Source organism: Nanorana parkeri, unplaced genomic scaffold (genome assembly GCF_000935625.1).
Source record: "Nanorana parkeri isolate BGI_ZX_2015 unplaced genomic scaffold, ASM93562v1 scaffold1028, whole genome shotgun sequence".
Taxonomy (NCBI): Eukaryota; Metazoa; Chordata; class Amphibia; order Anura; family Dicroglossidae; genus Nanorana; species Nanorana parkeri.
In genome coordinates this window covers 301,546-318,666 of record NW_017307296.1, presented here as the reverse complement: position 1 = coordinate 318,666, position 17,121 = coordinate 301,546, and the positions used below count along the sequence as shown (strand labels likewise).

The window sequence follows — 17,121 nt, the reverse complement described above, 5'->3', positions numbered from 1 at the left end:
TGAGCTGCGGACCACCACCCTTATGTTATGGACAGGGATGCACCGATACCGGGTTTTTTTAGTATCGAGTACCAATATTTTTTTTTGGTGCTCGCTGATACCGATACCGGACGTCCCCTTATGGAAGCCAGGCGGCCTGTAAAGACTCGCCACCCAGCATCCCGATTAGCAGGGAAGCCGTCTCCATGCATCTCGTCACTAGGTGATGAGAAAGCATGGAAACGGCTTTCTGGCCAATCAGGAAGCTGGGCACCGTGCAATGACGCGGCGCCCGGCTTCATGATTCCATTGTCCCTCGTCACCAGGCCATTACACAGAACCTGGCTTCCTGATTGTCCAGCTTCCCGGGCCAATCAGGAAGCCGGGCAGCGAGTCATTACACGCTGCCCGATTTCCTGATTGGCAGGAAAGCCGGCTCCATGCTCCCTCCCTCCATGCTAGGCATCGGAGCATTTGGGCTACTACGAGAACTTGCCCAAATACTCGGCATCGGCACTGATACTAGTATCGGCATTGGTGCACCCCTAGTTATGGAGATGAGGAAGGGGGATTTCTCTAGTCCAGCAGGGAACAATTGGGCAGGGTTGCTTGGGATTTCATTACAGCAATGTTGGGTCACTACAGGAAGTTAGGAACTCACTGGATTTATGGCAGATCAGTGGGTAATTTTTCTATACAATACAGCATTTTTAAAGAGACAAAACATGAGGAAATATGTGATTACCATTTAGAATATACTGCGTATGTTTTTTTTCTTTTGGCCAGACATATACCTGAAGCATGTTTGTTGTATGCCCGTGCTCTGGTTTTAGGAATGAATACATTTATTGTTTTACTGACTGGCTTATTACACATCAGCGGCCTTACCGTGCCCCAACACTGGTTGTAACATCTGATACTGCATCTCCATCGACTTTCATTTTCCCCAACAGGAAAGTGTTTGGAAGCACCCGAATGTGATCGAGGCCTCTGGTGCACATATACCGGAAAGTAGGGACCCTCTGCCCCAGCCATCTGCCTGGGAGGCTTTTTTGTAAATGATGACATTATGTATAGAAGGAAACACACAATCTGATGGAGGATTTTATATGCTTCCTCCCTTTCTTGCTGTAATAAAGAGAGACTTCTCCTTGGGTCACACAAAGCCATTCACATGCTGATAAATATAGAAGATGTCATAATGTACAGTGTTCCCCTGGCGGTTTCACATTATTGTCAGCCTATTGTCACACATTGGCCTCGTGTCTCCATACAATCTACACATGGGTAGGTCATGGTCAGTCACATTCTGCAGTGCAGGTGAAGGATTTGTAGTGACATAGAACCATAGCAGAAAAGTCACCAGTCCATCTCTGCATACTGCTTGAAGACAAAAAGAGGGGAATTTATCAAAACTGGAGCAAATTACACTGCAGCCAATCAGCTTCTCTGTCTCATTTTCAAATCTTACCTGAGCAAACTGAAGAGAGAAGCTGATTGGTTGCCATGCACATCTGCTCCAGTTTTGATGAATATCCCCCAACATATTGAAGTCAGAGAAACAGCTAGACAGCCTTCATTTAATTTTTAGCCAGTAGTTCTCTATTTCACATGTCTCTGTTTACAGAGCTCTATAGCTCAAGCTGCGAAGCACACACATAACTGAATGCCTAATACCTTATCACATAGCTCAGTCTGAAGTTTAAAATCAGACAAAGCCAGTCAGAGGACAGACTGCTACTACTGTGTTTTCTTGCCTTGTGTCAGGGATAGCCGTGAGTGCCGGCTGTCAGAAAGCAATGGTCTGGCTGTCGCAATAAAATGTTCTGTTTACTGTGTCTGGTGGGAATCAAGCTTGGGGCTGAACACGACAGACCTACCAGTGTACGGCCAACTTAAGTCTGATTGCTCATTCACTTTAGGTTACAGGCCGCCGTGTTCTGTGTTAATCAGGTGAAGGGTAGACGGGTCAGATGATGAAAGTGCAGGGCAGAGCCACCCCCAGCAGGCTTGTTCTGCCGGCTCTGTGCTGTGTTTTTGTTTGACACTAAGTTCGTTTTTTTTCACCGAGCGGAACTTCCCAGTAACTTGGCATTTACAAGATGCGTGTTTACAGTTTACTGTTCTACGAGAAGAACGTCTGTGGCCAGTTCTGGGGCCTGGCTTGATGGACTGTTTATGTATCAGAACTGCTTCTCTTCTCGTAGAAGAGAACTGGAATGCAGAAGCAGATTGAGGCAGTTTAGCAGGTTAAGTGCCCCTGTCCGTAACCTCTGAAAGATCTCTGAGGCGTATCAAACTGGTGATAAATATAAGCAAACAGTATGCCCCCGGGCACCAGACCTGACTACTCAGAGAGAACCAGTGGGCATAGAACAGTCAGAATGAGAGATCGGATTTACATCTACAGGTGAAACTCGAATAATTAGAATATCGTGCAAAAGTAATTGCAGTAAGTGCTGCAAAAGGGGCCCAAACCAAGTACTGAGTACATATGCATGCTTGTACTTTTCAGAGGTCCGATATTGTTCTATGTACAATCCTTGTTTTATTGATTGCATGTAATAATCTACTTTTTTGAGGTTGTGGATTTGGGGTTCTTGGGGTTTTCATGAGCTGTAAGCCATAATCATCACAATGATGACAAATCACGGCTTGAACTATCTTGCTTTGCATGTAATGAGTCTATCTCATATATTAGTTTCACCTTTTAAGTTGCATTAGTGAAATAAATGAACTTTGCACAATATTCTAATTATTCGAGTTTCATCTGTAAGCAGTTTTATTGCTTTCAATGTCCTTTGTAATATGGGCCGTGGTATTGGCCTGGATTATGAATCCGTCATATTTGGGCATCAGCTTTGGTTACCATTTCTTCAGCAGGATAAGCCGACAACGGCCACGAATGAGAAATTATAGGTGGATTCATCTATACATGTTCCACTAATGGTCTTATATCAACAAAAAGGAGTCTTTAGCATGAACACACTTGAATTTCGCAGTTGGTCATCATGCTGATGAAAGTTAAGCTAAAAAGTTGCTGAATTCAGGTGAATGTTGCTACACAACCCTGTGCGCTTTTCCTGCAAATGTTCAGCAAGTAAAAAGAATACAAGTCAGACGCAGGCTGTTGTTTTTTTTTAATGCATGTATGTTTAAGCCCTTTAAGAAAGCTGTTGTGTGTGACCATTTTAGTGGATATGCTTTCTTATCCACATCAGGAGATGGATGGATGGATGGAGAGTAAGATAAATATATAATAGAAGGGTGGATAGATAAATATATCATAGAAAGATTAACACTGGACAACAAAGATTTTGCTTCTTGAACACTTCTGGGTGCATCTTAAACAACCTGGTCACTTGGGTTTGTCAAAGCAGAGCTACTGGGTTCCAGACTGCAAGGATAGTGTTTGTTATCACCGGGTACGGAAATTTCTCTTTCGAGGGGGATTTACAAAGTTTCTTTGCACAGATAGACAACCTCGTTTTCTATACTGACTTTGACTTTCAGAAATTATGCACTATATATAAATTAACACTATGCGATTAAACACGTTATGGTGATTGAAAGTTCAAGTGACACTTAACTCAGGAGTTAAAGGAGAACTATCAGGTGAGTGCTTTTCACTCACCTCATAGTTCTAAGCCGACCTGTGACAATGAGACTGTCACAGGTCGGCTCAGTAGATCGGGAGGTGAGCGAACACATACCGGGTTCCCTCACCTCTCGATCCTGTCACGGCTCTCTGCCGTGACAGGGGGAGGGGCTGGATTCCCCTCTCCCCGCTCCGATCTGCCAGCGCTGACTGGCGGAACGGACGGGGGAGGGGGCGGGTACAGCTGGGCCAGCTGTCACTCACGCAGCTGGGCGGATCCCGCCATCTAAGTCGGGATCCGCTCCAAGTGCGGCGTCTCAGTATACCGCGAGCTGTAGCTCGCGGTATACTGAGCTTAGGGTAACGGGAGGACGCTAGTTTGTGTCCTCCCGTTACCCCAAGGAGAACTATGGGGAAAAACACTGACCCCATAGTTCTCCTTTAAATCTTAAAAATGCATTCAAGCGCCTGAACTATGAACAACAATGTATCTTATTTGTGTATCACTCGGCTGTAGATCCTCCAATCATCTCTGAATTGGTGCTGACACTGTCCTTCCTTCTGGAGGGGGGCTACTTGTGTTCCCCATGGTCCCTGTGTGTGTTGTAAAGTAGTCACCGCTCCAAGCTCACTCCTGTGATGGACTACAATCTCAATACAAATGAGTAATGTAGTCCATCCCGGGAGCGAGCTTGGAGCGTTGACTACTTTACAACACACACAGGGACCATGGGGAACAAAAGTAGCCACCCTCCAGAAGGAAGGACAGTGTCAGCACCAATTCAGAGATGATTTGAGGATCTACAGCCGAGTGATACACAAATAAGATACATTGTTGTTAAAGGAGAACTATATTTCTCTTTAATAGTTAAGGTACTTGATTGTATCTTTAAGATTTAACTCCTGAGTTTAGTATGACTGTAATTTCATATTTCTCAAGATTCCTACGTGATGGTTATTCTGAAATTATATTTGTGTTCAGCTTGAAGAGTTCTATCACAATCACCAAATTATTATTTTTTTAAGAAGCAAAATATTTAAAAAGATCTGATGTCCAATGTGATTTTAGCTGTGAAGGTGAACCTTGGCAATGTGAAGTGAGCACCATGTAACAGGGCTGTCCCAATCCCAATCATATTTTTCTGCGTTCGAACTAGACCGGAACGCAGACAATGTTTTGCCGCACATCCAATCGCATTTGGGGGGGGATGCTGGCTGCAGTGCCATTGATTTCATTGTACAAATCACACGCAGCATCTGTCCTTGCCAGGAGCAGCCCGATACGGCCATGCACGCAGATCTGTACGGGCCAGCTGTTACTAGTGTAAATCAGGGCTTAGAGTCCATGGACAGCACATGAGTGTAATTCTTAAGGTGCCCATACACCTTACGATTATCGGACGATTTTCGAATGCGGTCGATTTTTCGTCCGATAATCGTATGTGTGCGTTGCGGTGTCCGACCGACATTACGACTTTTGACGGTCAAGCATGTTTGAAAACTTTGCTAGATCGGACGATTTTCGGACGGTTGCTGGGGTTTCCGTCCGTCAAAAGTCGTACGATCTACACTGCGCTTGCGCTAACGAAAATACGGCAAATCAATTACGGCATTTCGTCCAGGTGCTTTTCGTTAATTACGGCTAAATCTTGCGATCATCGGGGCCGGATGGGGCTGCCGTACAATAATCGTACGACTATTCGATCATCGGACGAAAAGTTTTGTCCGATAATCGTAAGGTGTATGGGCACCTATAGCAGTGGTCAGTGTTGCATTGTGTTAGTGTAGCACTGAGATAAGAATGAGTTTGGTTTCTGCTTGTGTGGGAGTCAGTGCAGCATTGGTGAATTTACAGATCGGCAATTCCCCCGAAAGTGCACAGCTCTCCAATAGAACTCTGTCCGGTTCCGAGAGCCGCTTTCCGCCGCTCTTCCACGTTGTATCTGGAAGTGCGGAACCTCTTGAACTATGACTAGGCATTATTGAAGTGTGACTGTTACAGAGTGAACTCCTTGTACAAGCTTGGCTGTCTGCCTCTTCAACTTCCCGACATCTATAAACTCCTATGACTCTTCCGTACTGCTGCAGCCGCTCCGCCAGTCATTGGAATCATTGCACAACAGGAAACAGGAGGAATCTGGGTTTTATAAACCTTTTCGGCTTTAGCTGTTTTGCTGAGAACTCGCTTGACTGCCCCGTGGCAAAAACAAATCTGTGTTCCCGTACAGAGGTTTTTGGCACAGTTTGCAGCAGAGCCTCCGCTACCTGTCGTGGGTGTGAGTCTGTTTTGCTGACGGGATATTTGAAGATTTTTTAAGCCTCGGATGTGTGAGATTTAATGTGTGTCTTTGTAGAATTAAAAACAAATCAGTCCACCTCTGCAGTACATGCGCAATTCTTCATGTTTTGTCTTTTTAAAAACATTGCAAGTAATGGATATACCTGTTGATCCTGCTAGAAATCCAGTGAGCTCCTAGCTTTTGGTTGCAAGTTGACAACAATGTCTCTGCTGCACAGAAATCCTCAGCATGATTTTCAGCCTTGCCTGAGTTCTCTTCTGCTGGACTACAGGAACCCCCCCATAGGTTATGGAGATAAGGAGAGAGAGTGGGGCTACCCCTGTACTGCAAGGGTTAAGTGCTCCTTTTTATCTAGGGGGGCTCAAATAAAGCAGATATACTCACCCAATCCTCGGTCCCCCCCTGGGCTGCTAGACCAGTTCCCGCAGCCTCTTCTCCCCTGGCCTTCAATGGTTTAACGACCGCTGAGCTCATCACATCTCATGCAAGTCCTGCATTGGACGTAAGGACGTCAAGGGGCACTCCATAGTTGGAGCAGAAAGGGAGATAGGTGAGCATTGACTGCCGTCGGACCAAAGATCAGGTGAGTGTGTCTGCTTTATTTGAGCTCCCTTGACAAAACATGCATTTAACCCTTGCAGTGCCGGGGTAGCCCCGTTGCATGGGTATGTTTTCTTTACCTGAAGTTCTTTAAGATAAAATGGGAAGGAGGAGGGGGGGATCTGCCACCATGAGGAGTTAGTACAGATAGCTGACCAGAATAGCTACCACTAGGATGCATAGGAGAGGCTAGATGCAGACACATAGAAGGTGATTTATCAAAACAGGAGCAGACCGATTCTGGAGCAGTTGCCCATAGCAACCCGTCAGTTTCTATCTTTCATGTTCAAAGCTTAACTGAGCAAACTTAAAGGAGAAGCTGATTGGGGGCCATGTTTTAGGTTCTGTCTGCTCCAGTTTTGATACATTTGCCTCATACACACTATTCTATAATACCCTCTCGATGCAAGGAGAGAAGGTAAAAGTCATCGTTGGTTATTTTTATTGATCACCGCCTCTTTTTACAGCAATATTCTGGCTTCTTTAGACGGGATTTTTTCTGTATTTATATAGTGCTGACAATTTACACAGCACTTTATATAGTTGCACATTCACATCCGTCCCTGCCCTTCAAGGAGCTTACAATGTAAGGTCCCTAGCTCACATTCATACAGGGCCAATTTGGACAGGAGCCAATTAACCTTCCAGCGTGTCTTTGGAGTGTGGCAGGAAACCGGAGTACCCGGAGGAAACCCACGCAAGCACAGGGAGAACATGCAAACTCCTTGCTGATAGTGACCTGGCTGGGAATTCGAACCAGGGACCCCCATGCTGCAAGACGGAAGCGCTAACTACTACGCCACTGTGCTGTGCGCAAGGCGGAGCTCCATGCAGAAACCTATAGCAGCCAATGATAATTAACATTACTCCATATAGCGACTGACGGTAATGAGTTGTGATTTGCGGTGTGGCTTATTGCTCTTTTCCTGACAGAATGATCTGGGGAGCATTACTCACACTCAGGAGCGATGGCCGCTTTCCCCCTTGCCTGTGAGAGTGGCTGAGTTTGATTTCCCAGTCCTCGTTCACATGCCTGCAGCGGTAAAATCTGTGGAAAGAGACGTTCTGTCAAATAAACGTTTCACTTGCTGAGACAAGCACTTAATAAGATTTTCTCACTCCGCTTTCCCACCGGAACAAGAAGACGAGGAATGTATGCAAAATATGCTGAGGGTGTAATCATCGAGGGGGCTGTTATGTATTTGAGGTAACGCAGTGTTGGAAGACTTCATTAACGCTTTCTTTTTTGAACGTGTTATAGCTGAGGTCTGAGCAAACATACAGTTATTACATACATGCATGGAGCTGTTTAGTTTGTAATTATGTGCAGCCAGTGGTGTGATTTACACAGACAGCACAGCTGGGTTGGTGACCTCATCTTTGTCTACAACAGGTCAGCAGTACAGCTCGGTCTCTTCTCCGCACTTTATCCTATGACTGAATGGTAAATAAGCAACAACAGACCAATGAGTTCATCTTCTCTTGCCAGCATGTTCCGTGTCTGTACATGTGCATGAGGAGGACCCTGATTGACTCTGAGTTCTGACCCCATGTGTCTCACAATCTTTTCTGTATGGGCAATTACATTTGGCTAATTTTAGGAGAGCAACAGGTTCACTTAATTGTTGGCCCGCTTGCTGCTTTATGCCTCATTCACACGAGAAAAGGCCGGCACGTACAGCTCTGTGCTGCGTGCACGGCCGTATCGGGCAGCTCCCGGGAAGCACAGGCGCTGCGTGTGATTTAGTACGCAGCCCCTGTCCTTCTCTATGGGAGTACGCCGCCCTACGCTCGCCTCAAGTGCAGGTCCGTGCGGGTGTCCCGGCTCGGACACAGACAGGATCCATCCTGTCAGCATATGAGTACGGACACCCGCACGGACGTGCAGGGCGGGTGAGCGCAGGGGCTGCGTACTAATCACACGCAGCACCTGTCCTTCCCGGGAGCTGCCCGACACGGGCGCGCACACAGCACGGTGCTGTACGTGTCGGCCTTTTCTCGTATGAATGAGGCCTTAAAGAGCCGGTATCGCCCATGTGCACCCAGCCAATATCGCCCATGTGCACCCAGCCCCAACAACTGTTGTGATATCAGTTGTGTAGGGAGTGCATTGTTTTCAGCGAGTCGGCAATCCAACATGTTTGCACAGAGGAAGAAGCTCGGTCACTGTATATCTCCTCCTGTAACTATTCAGATAAACTAGATGCATAAACATCACCACGCTTCTAAGATGACTTCTGTTGGGGTGACCTCTATCCTCCTCCTGTCTATATTTTTATTTTATTTTCTTCAGCCATTAGAAACAAGACGGCAGTCACCTGATGTGCCCATTATCACAATGCCCAATGTCTTCGGTTTAGTGTAGATGTGGAAACCTTTTTATTCATACTCATAATTGCTATTATTGGATCCTTTCCATAAATCTAGCTTATGAAACTTGTACTTGGGCCAGGAAATATCTGATCCGTCATAGGGCAGGTTTTCTGTACGTATAAGATTCATGTGAGGCAGGTGTATTTCCATCCAGGTAACAATGCCTCCCATACACACAGCGTAGCGGTGACGCCACTTGTCATGGTACATTTTATTGGACTGATGCATGTTTTTTTGTTTGTTTTTTTAAAGTTCGGGTTGAGTCAGAGTTTGTGTCTTGCTCTGTATATCTTAGCAATCCCCAGAAATGTTGTTATAAACAGTGTGTTGCCATTAGACCGGTGTCATTCCTGTGCTCCAAGCCGGACTCTTTTATTACGCCTTGAGGCCTATTGCTTATGTGATGGGCCCCAACCCAGCGGTTCTAAAGTCACCCTGCAATTTGCTAAATCCCCCTTGGCCAGTTCATTTGGGGCAGGAATACGTTCTCTAGGTAGGACCTTTTTTAAGCTGATTTTCTTTCGGTGGCCTATTGGCTGCAGTCAAGTTAGTCTGCACAGTACAATGCACGCTTGGGCAAAGTGATCCTTCATTCAGCCAATCAAATCTTCCAGTCTCTACCTTCTGCATCTGAGCCATGAACAGGCATCGAGAAGCCCAGTCCGGTTTTCTGCATCACCAGCACATTCTGATGTTTACTTCCTGGAATGACAAGCAGACAGGAGCAGGAGACGCACCATTCCGTTTACACTAGGGATTGACTGGTACCAAGTACCGTACTCGGTACAAGTACCGATACTTTTCCAGCTCCAAGACTAGACTAGAGAAACATTCAAAAGTTAGGAGGCCGCTGTCATATGTAAGGAGCACATGGGATTTGTACATCTGTTTTAATGTATGATTTTTTAATATATATAATGTATATGTGATGCACCGTACCATTTTCTCAAGTACAAGTACGGATACATTTTTGTTTATTGTCATGTGACAGTTTTTCTCAAACAATACAGACTAATGATTTCAGGACAGTGGTGGAGCGCCAGAACCAGGTCCTATCTGCAACCGCTGCAACCCTGGTAGTTCTGCCAAGTATCGGCATTGGTATCTGAACTGGTATCGGTGCATCCCTAGTTTACACAATATACAGGGATATGGGAGTTGTTATATACACACACATTACCAACATATATAGGTTGAACTAGATGGACCTGTGTCTGTCTTTATTCAACTTTACCTACTATGTAACAGCGGATCAATCCCCGTTATTTTCCAGTTTGTTGCAAAAAAATTTGTCCTCCGGTTTATCACTTAAACTGATATTGTATATTGTTTTTGTGGGTGTGTGGATAGATGGATAGATATATCGGACATTGTCATAAGCCCGATGTACACGCTGTGTGTTTTTTCCCTGCAGCCACTCTGGAAATGTTAACAAAGTTTAAACTCAAGACGTTGGGTATCAGACGGGGTCACAACTTACGTCTGTTCACACAGTTGGAACGGCTTTTGTTGATGATGTTTCCACCCAGTCATACGGTGTTGTGGTCTACGCACACAATGGTTGATGCAGTGTTTAAGACGAGCTGTGTTTTGGATTTCGACTCCAAGTTTAGATTAGAAATTGGACCCTGACTAGTGTACAGAAGAGACCAGCACAGTGGAACATCTGGTCTTCTCCTACTGGGGCCCCAGAATGCCCACCTGCAGATGAAGCCCTACAGGTTCCATTACCACTTGCTAGGGCTAGGTGCAATGTGTTGCCATTATCTGAATGGCACTCCTGTGCACCTCCTGGCTGGCGTTCATTGTGCTGCAATGTGGGGTTACATAATACCGTGAGTTGGGGTGCAGTAAAAAAAAAAAAACATGGTACGTATTGCAGAATTTTTGTTTAGAATAAGAATGGTGTTTTGGGGGGGTTGGCACTCCTGCACCTGTGTAGTTTCTGCAGAGCATTTTGCACTCTTGAGTCCGGTGACGTGCCGTCTGTACCGGGGGTGAAAGTGTTTCTGCTAGGATTGGGTTTTGCCTTTTTTTGTCAGATGTATATATGAATCTTTATACGTAAAAGTATCTGCAAGAAGAACTATCTGAGTCACATAACAAATTACAGCCCCAATGTCATGTTTCTTTAAGGAAAAACAACATTTCTGACCATGTTCCATGCTACACCCGCATTAGGGGTTTTCTCTTCTTTACCTCTGCAGAGGCTGTAATGCCAGCGTGTGAACAATAGCTCATCCCAATAGATTCCTAAAATTGCAGCACCAAATTTTATTAAGATTTCTACATATTGTATTGGACTTTATGGTGTGACTGGATGGTGGTTCTGTTGTATTTTCATCCTACACAATTCTGGGCCATTTGTTCAGTGACTGGCAAGGTGCCACCAGTCCATTCTTTTGTGTGTGATTTGTCCAATGCTGATGCTGGGACCTTGCAAAGCCTGTTTATTTCTCTGCAGAGGTTCTCCTGTACAGTATAATACGCCTGGGACACTTCAGTAGATGTGAAAATATCTGTAATAGTTTGTAGGATGTTTTGGGCGCTCTGCAGCTGCTGGGAAGTTACACGGCCTTACATGCCACTTTGATTAAGTGCAAAAGGTTGGGACCATTAGGCTAGGATGCTAGGAGTTGTAGTTTGCAAACAGCTAGGGGGGGTCACAACGATCCCAAGGCTTCCTGCAGTTTGTCCATACAATGCATTTCTTGGGTCACGGATTGTGTTGAGCTGGCCACATACTAATAGTTTTATATCGTTCAGCTTGCGGTATGAACAAAAAACATCTAACCGATTCCTCCATCCACGCTAAGCAGTGGATCTCCTATTGAATCTCCTATTATTATACTGTGTGTATTATAGCCGGCGTCTCGCCATTGCCAGAACACATGAACGGTGACTAGATGTAGACACTCATCACTCCAAAAATGCACTTTCCAAACTACTCCCCTAGGGAACTGAGACCTCACCCCAATCTAATCACTTGTATAGCATTTACAACACAGGTTGTGGAGGGGTTTTTAACAGCGATGGTTATCAAAACATACAAATTTATTGAAATCATTTAAAAGGTTTTTTCAAATGTATATAATAAAAGTTATAAACAGTATTCGTTAACATACATGATTCTTTTGTACTCTTATGTAGACACTGTTGGACAGAAAATGTTTGTCCCGGCTCCTTCAGCAATAGTTGATTGAGCAATTGACTTTTGTCGAGCTGGCAGAGCTACACAGTGTAAGAATTTCAGCTGATTTCTGATATGCTAACAGCGTATGGCCAGCTTTAGGTCCACGGCTTTTCTTACCATGCAAATCTATGGGGATGCAAAGGCAGCTGAATCAAGTCAATCCTAAATGGTCTCGGAAGCATCTCAAACTGATGTCAAAAGCACACTGCGTTTCTCCATGAAAGCCCTTCCTCCCTGTGCTTGTGCGGGTTTCCTCCGGATCATCTGGTTTCCTCCCACACTCCAAAGACACGCTGATAGGTTAATTGGCTCCAGTCTAAAAATTGGCCCTCGTATGTATGTACAGGTGAAACTCGAATAATTAGAATATCATGCAAAAGTAAGTGCTGCAAAAGGGGCCCAAACCAAGTACTGAGTACATATGCATGCTTGTACTTTTCAGAGGTCCGATATTGTTCTATGTACAATCCTTGTTTTATTGATTGCATGTAATAATCTACTTTTCTGAGATTGTGGATTTGGGGTTCTTGGGGTTTTCATGAGCTGTAAGCCATAATCATCACAATGATGACAAATCACGGCTTGAATTATCTTGCTTTGCATGTAATGAGTCTATCTCATATATTAGTTTCACCTTTTAAGTTGCATTAGTGAAATAAATGAACTTTGCACAATATTCTAATTATTCGAGTTTCACCTGTATGTGTGATAGGGACCTTAGATTGTAAGCTCCTTGAGGGCAGGGACTGATGTGAATCCGCTCTATGTAAAGCGCTGTGTAATATTGTCGGTGTTATAGAAATACCTGTAATAAATAAATAGCACAGGCTCTTACTTATAGAAGTCTCTGCCGTCCTGTCATTTTTGCCCCTTTTTCTTGAAAAATGTGCTCTTGCTCTACAACATTGAATCGGGATCCCTGGTGATCAGCATTTTTTAAGTATATCAAAGATGGATGAATTAAAATATGAGCTTTGACTCGGCTATTGCAAGCGATGCATGTCCTTGGTTTAAACCATTCCAGTTTTGGTTTGGCTGTGTGTTTAGGGTCATTGTCCTGCTGAAAGGTGATCTTCACCTTGGGTCTAACATTGAAAAAGGTTTTCTAGGTTACCCTGATTGTGGGTTCATCCAGCTTTCTCTCAGTCGTAACTAGTTTCCCATCCCCTGCTGAATTGCATAAGGCCAAAGTTTTTAGTTTTGGTCTCATCGGACCGAAGCCTCTCCGTATCTGACGTCTCTCTCATATGCCATTTGGTATCTCCTCAGGAAGATTGATAGTGTTTTTAGCACAGCTTTTTGGAGCAGCCAGGTTATAGTTGTCTCATTGACTTCTCATGAATTTGGATGTCTGCAATCCCTTCAGATTTACCATTCGCCTCTTGATGTATCTCTGGTAAATTCCATCGGTGCCCAGTAATTAAGTTTTAGTGGGCGGCTTCTCTAGGCAGAGAAGATTTCATTACTGAGATCTGATTGAATCTTCTTTACAGCTTTAGGACTTTTTGACGGCTCCCTTAGGAATGTTGTCAAACTCCTGAGGCCTCCCATAAACTGGTATATTTGGGATCATAGGACACTTCTGTTACATATAGGTAGACTACAAATAATAATTTGGGTGTGTGAAGGCCGTTGGTTGCAGCAGAGCTAAGGGCTTCACAGCTAAGAGGGTGAATAGGTACAAATGCAGCCAAGATTTTTCCTTGTTTTGTTTGTTAGACTGTAGATCTTTTTATACTCTATCAGGAGGTTATACAGGTGAAACTCGAATAATTAGAATATCGTGCAAAGTTCATTTATTTCACTAATGCAACTTAAAAAGGTGAAACTAATATATGAGATAGACTCATTACATGCAAAGCAAGATAATTCAAGCCATGATTTGTCATAATTGTGATGATTATGGCTTACAGCTCATGAAAACCCCAAGAACCCCAAATCCACAACCTCAGAAAAGTAGAATATTACATGCAATCAATAAAAACAAGGATTGTACATAGAACAATATTGGACCTCTGAAAAGTACAAGCATGCATATGTACTCAGTACTTGGTTTGGGCCCCTTTTGCAGCACTTACTGCAATTACTTTTGCACGATATTCTAATTATTCGAGTTTCACCTGTATAACTCTTCCTTGAATGGACAGGAGACGGTGTCTGTTCAACTTGGTCCTTATATTGTAAAGAGCTGCGCAAATTGTTGGCGCTATATAAATCCTGTATAATAATAATATTTCAGAAGACATGACTGACAAGTCGGCAGTGTGTTGAGTACTCGCGATTGCAGGAAATACACCTAAAGTTAAATATTATCTCCCAAAAGCCCATTTTGCATTTGTGCACATTAATCATTTAGCCATCAAATTGTTCTTCATATTTGACTGTCTTACTGTTTCTCCTCCAACCGAGAAATAAAATGCATTCGTTTTAAGATGATACCATTTGAGAAATGTTCTCCAATTGCCTTAAGAATTGCCATCAAACCCAGAAAAGTGTGAGCTGGCATGTTCACCGGTGCACACTTAGGCGACACCTCATCGCGCGGCAATCGTGCACGATTCCACGCTGATTGCCGCACGGTCAGGAGTCGCCTAGGCGTCCACCGATCGCGCTGTGGATGCCATTATTTTCTAATGGCACCCCAGTCGCGCCGGGCGGATCACGTGGATTCTGCCCGTACTTCCTAAAACAGTCATGTGTCGCAAAAAAAAAGGTACATGAACCTTTTTTCTGCGTTTGCCACGCGGATGTCACCCCATTGAAATCAATGGGGCCGCACGGCAATCGCGCCCTGCATTGTGCAGGACCGCGCAATCCCGGATCGCATAGGTCTGCACCGAGCCTAAATGGTGGTATGACTTTGTGTGACATTTCCTAAAATTAAAAAAATAAAATATAACCAACCACGTTGTGAAATCCAGCCCATTGTTCCCGAGTTGTATATGTCGCATCAACACGACCCATATGTGTCACATACATGATGGAGGAATGTTTAGTGCATTCCTTTCCCAGGCGTCGCAAATTTTCCTCTGCCAAGAGCCTGGGTGTGTGCATGCGTGTGGCCTAAATCAAGCTCATATCTGTGGAATGTTTTGATTATCCAGCTCCAGATAACCCGTAACTTTCCCTTCTTTCTTTTCCTCAGACTTCACCAAAGATGTCCACCAAAACTACCAGCACGAATAACATAGCACAAGCAAGGAGAACCGTCCAGCAACTCAGAGTGGAGGCGTCTATAGAGAGAATAAAGGTAAAACTCGGCACCAATATTTTGGCATAACAGCAGTACCCATAGTGAAGGAAGGACGTTCACGGGGCGGGGTGTTCGATGGTCAGTGGGGAAGGAGCAATGCGTTTCGAGGAGATCCTCTTTCTCAAGCTCAAAAAGAATAAGTGGGTCTAAAACTACAAATCCCATGATGCATCTGTCTCTGGGTGTCGTGGCTGTGGGAATCTTGTAATGCCTCATGGAATTGGTAGTTTTACCACAGCTAGAGGGCCAGAATTTGGTTACCCCTGATCTATGCAGTGCCATCCGCTGTCTACTTCAGCACCACCTAAGCATTTTGAATGGGATTCCAGTAAGGAGTGCAATGGGACCTTCTTATTTTTGGCTTTGAAGTGTGACACACAAGACTGGCTGACCAGAATAACAATCCTTTGGCATGCAAGACAGTTTGCCTATATGTCTTTCAGCTGTATTCATGGCTGTAACGCGGTTTAAAGTTTAATTTTTTCATTTTTCCAGATTTCCAAAGCATCGGCTGATCTCATGCGTTACTGTGACGAGCATGCCAAGAACGACCCCTTGCTTATGGGCATTCCAACATCAGAAAACCCCTTCAAGGATAAAAAGCCTTGCATTATATTGTAGTGTCCTCATCGCTAGCGAACATCTCTTACTCTCTTTTCACTTACAACAACCAAGCAGATCCTTGCTGAAATTAGACTGAGGATTCTGTTATCCACTAAAGAAAATGAAAAAAAGGAAAAAAAAATAATATTAATAATAATAATGTACTTTAATCTATACCAATGATTTTTTTCTATGTTTTTTTTTAGATTTCGTATTCATGGGAACAGTCTTTCTAAAAACCAAATTGTTATTACTTACTGGGGACTTGTTAGGGGTGGTCAAATATTTTGGTCGGGTTGTATTTTATTATGTTTTTTTCTTTATTTTTATGTGCAGTGTCTACTCGTCTTAGTCGAAGTATTGCTAGAACTCTAACCAAGACCAAAGTTGCCTCCGCTTTCTGCGCAAATTAGCATTGCAGGTCGTGATTGGTGTAGCGCAACTAAAGGGTCCATTGCCATGTAGAATTCATAGGTCTGAATTTGCCATTCCAGGGCCTTGTCCGATGTCCTAATTGTATGTTCTAAATTCAGGATAACGAGTTTGTTTTTGTGAAGGAAGAGTGCGCTCGTCTTGTAGGCGCCGGGCAGCCATTTTGTGAGCTGAACCAGACTTTTATGAAGATAAAGCCAACCCTGGTCACTTGAATCTTAGTGTTATTGCTTGCTGTGTGTAGGGGAAGACTTAGGCAGAGGGGAACGAAGGAGATACATGAGGCACGGCTGTCTCTGAGGCATATCACAGTTTTGTTCTCTAATTCCAGCGGCTTCATCTGGCACTTGAGGGAAACTTCTAGAGAACATTGAGGGATTCAGCTTGCCCCTGATGGCTCTCTACTCCAGTTAATACAGGTCATCCAAATGGAGGATGGACCACATTACCATCCTGACTCTCTACTCCACCTAACAGAGCTCATCTAAGCAGAGGATGGGAAATACTAACGTCCTAGCTCTCTACCCCCATTAACAAAGGTCATCTAAGCCAGTGGTTCTCAACCTGTGGGTCGCGACCCAAAAGTGGGTCGCAACCCACAGTTGAGGGGGTCCCCACATACCTTGTGCTGCTCAGCCTCCTAGCGCAGCAGTGTCAGTTCTCCTAGATGGCGTTGCAGCAGCAGTAGCCAGAGAGGATCAGAGAGAGGGGAGCAGGCAGGAGTGAGGGGAGGTGAGTGCTTGATCACCACAGAGCCCGCACTGGGCACCACAGAGCCCGCACTGGACGC

General features: G+C 44.5%; 1 protein-coding gene across 1 annotated transcript in view; it reads left to right on the top strand.

Moving 5' to 3' along the window:
* Positions 1-16,708, top strand: part of GNG12 (G protein subunit gamma 12) — a 113,527-nt gene extending 96,819 nt beyond the window's left edge. The window contains exons 3-4 of the mRNA XM_018567303.1: positions 15,189-15,293; positions 15,792-16,708. Coding sequence (XP_018422805.1) covers positions 15,201-15,293; positions 15,792-15,917 — 219 coding nt within the window. The 5' untranslated portion in view covers positions 15,189-15,200 and the 3' untranslated portion in view covers positions 15,918-16,708. The remainder of the gene's footprint in view (positions 1-15,188; positions 15,294-15,791) is intronic.
* The last annotated feature ends 413 nt before the right edge of the window (positions 16,709-17,121 follow it).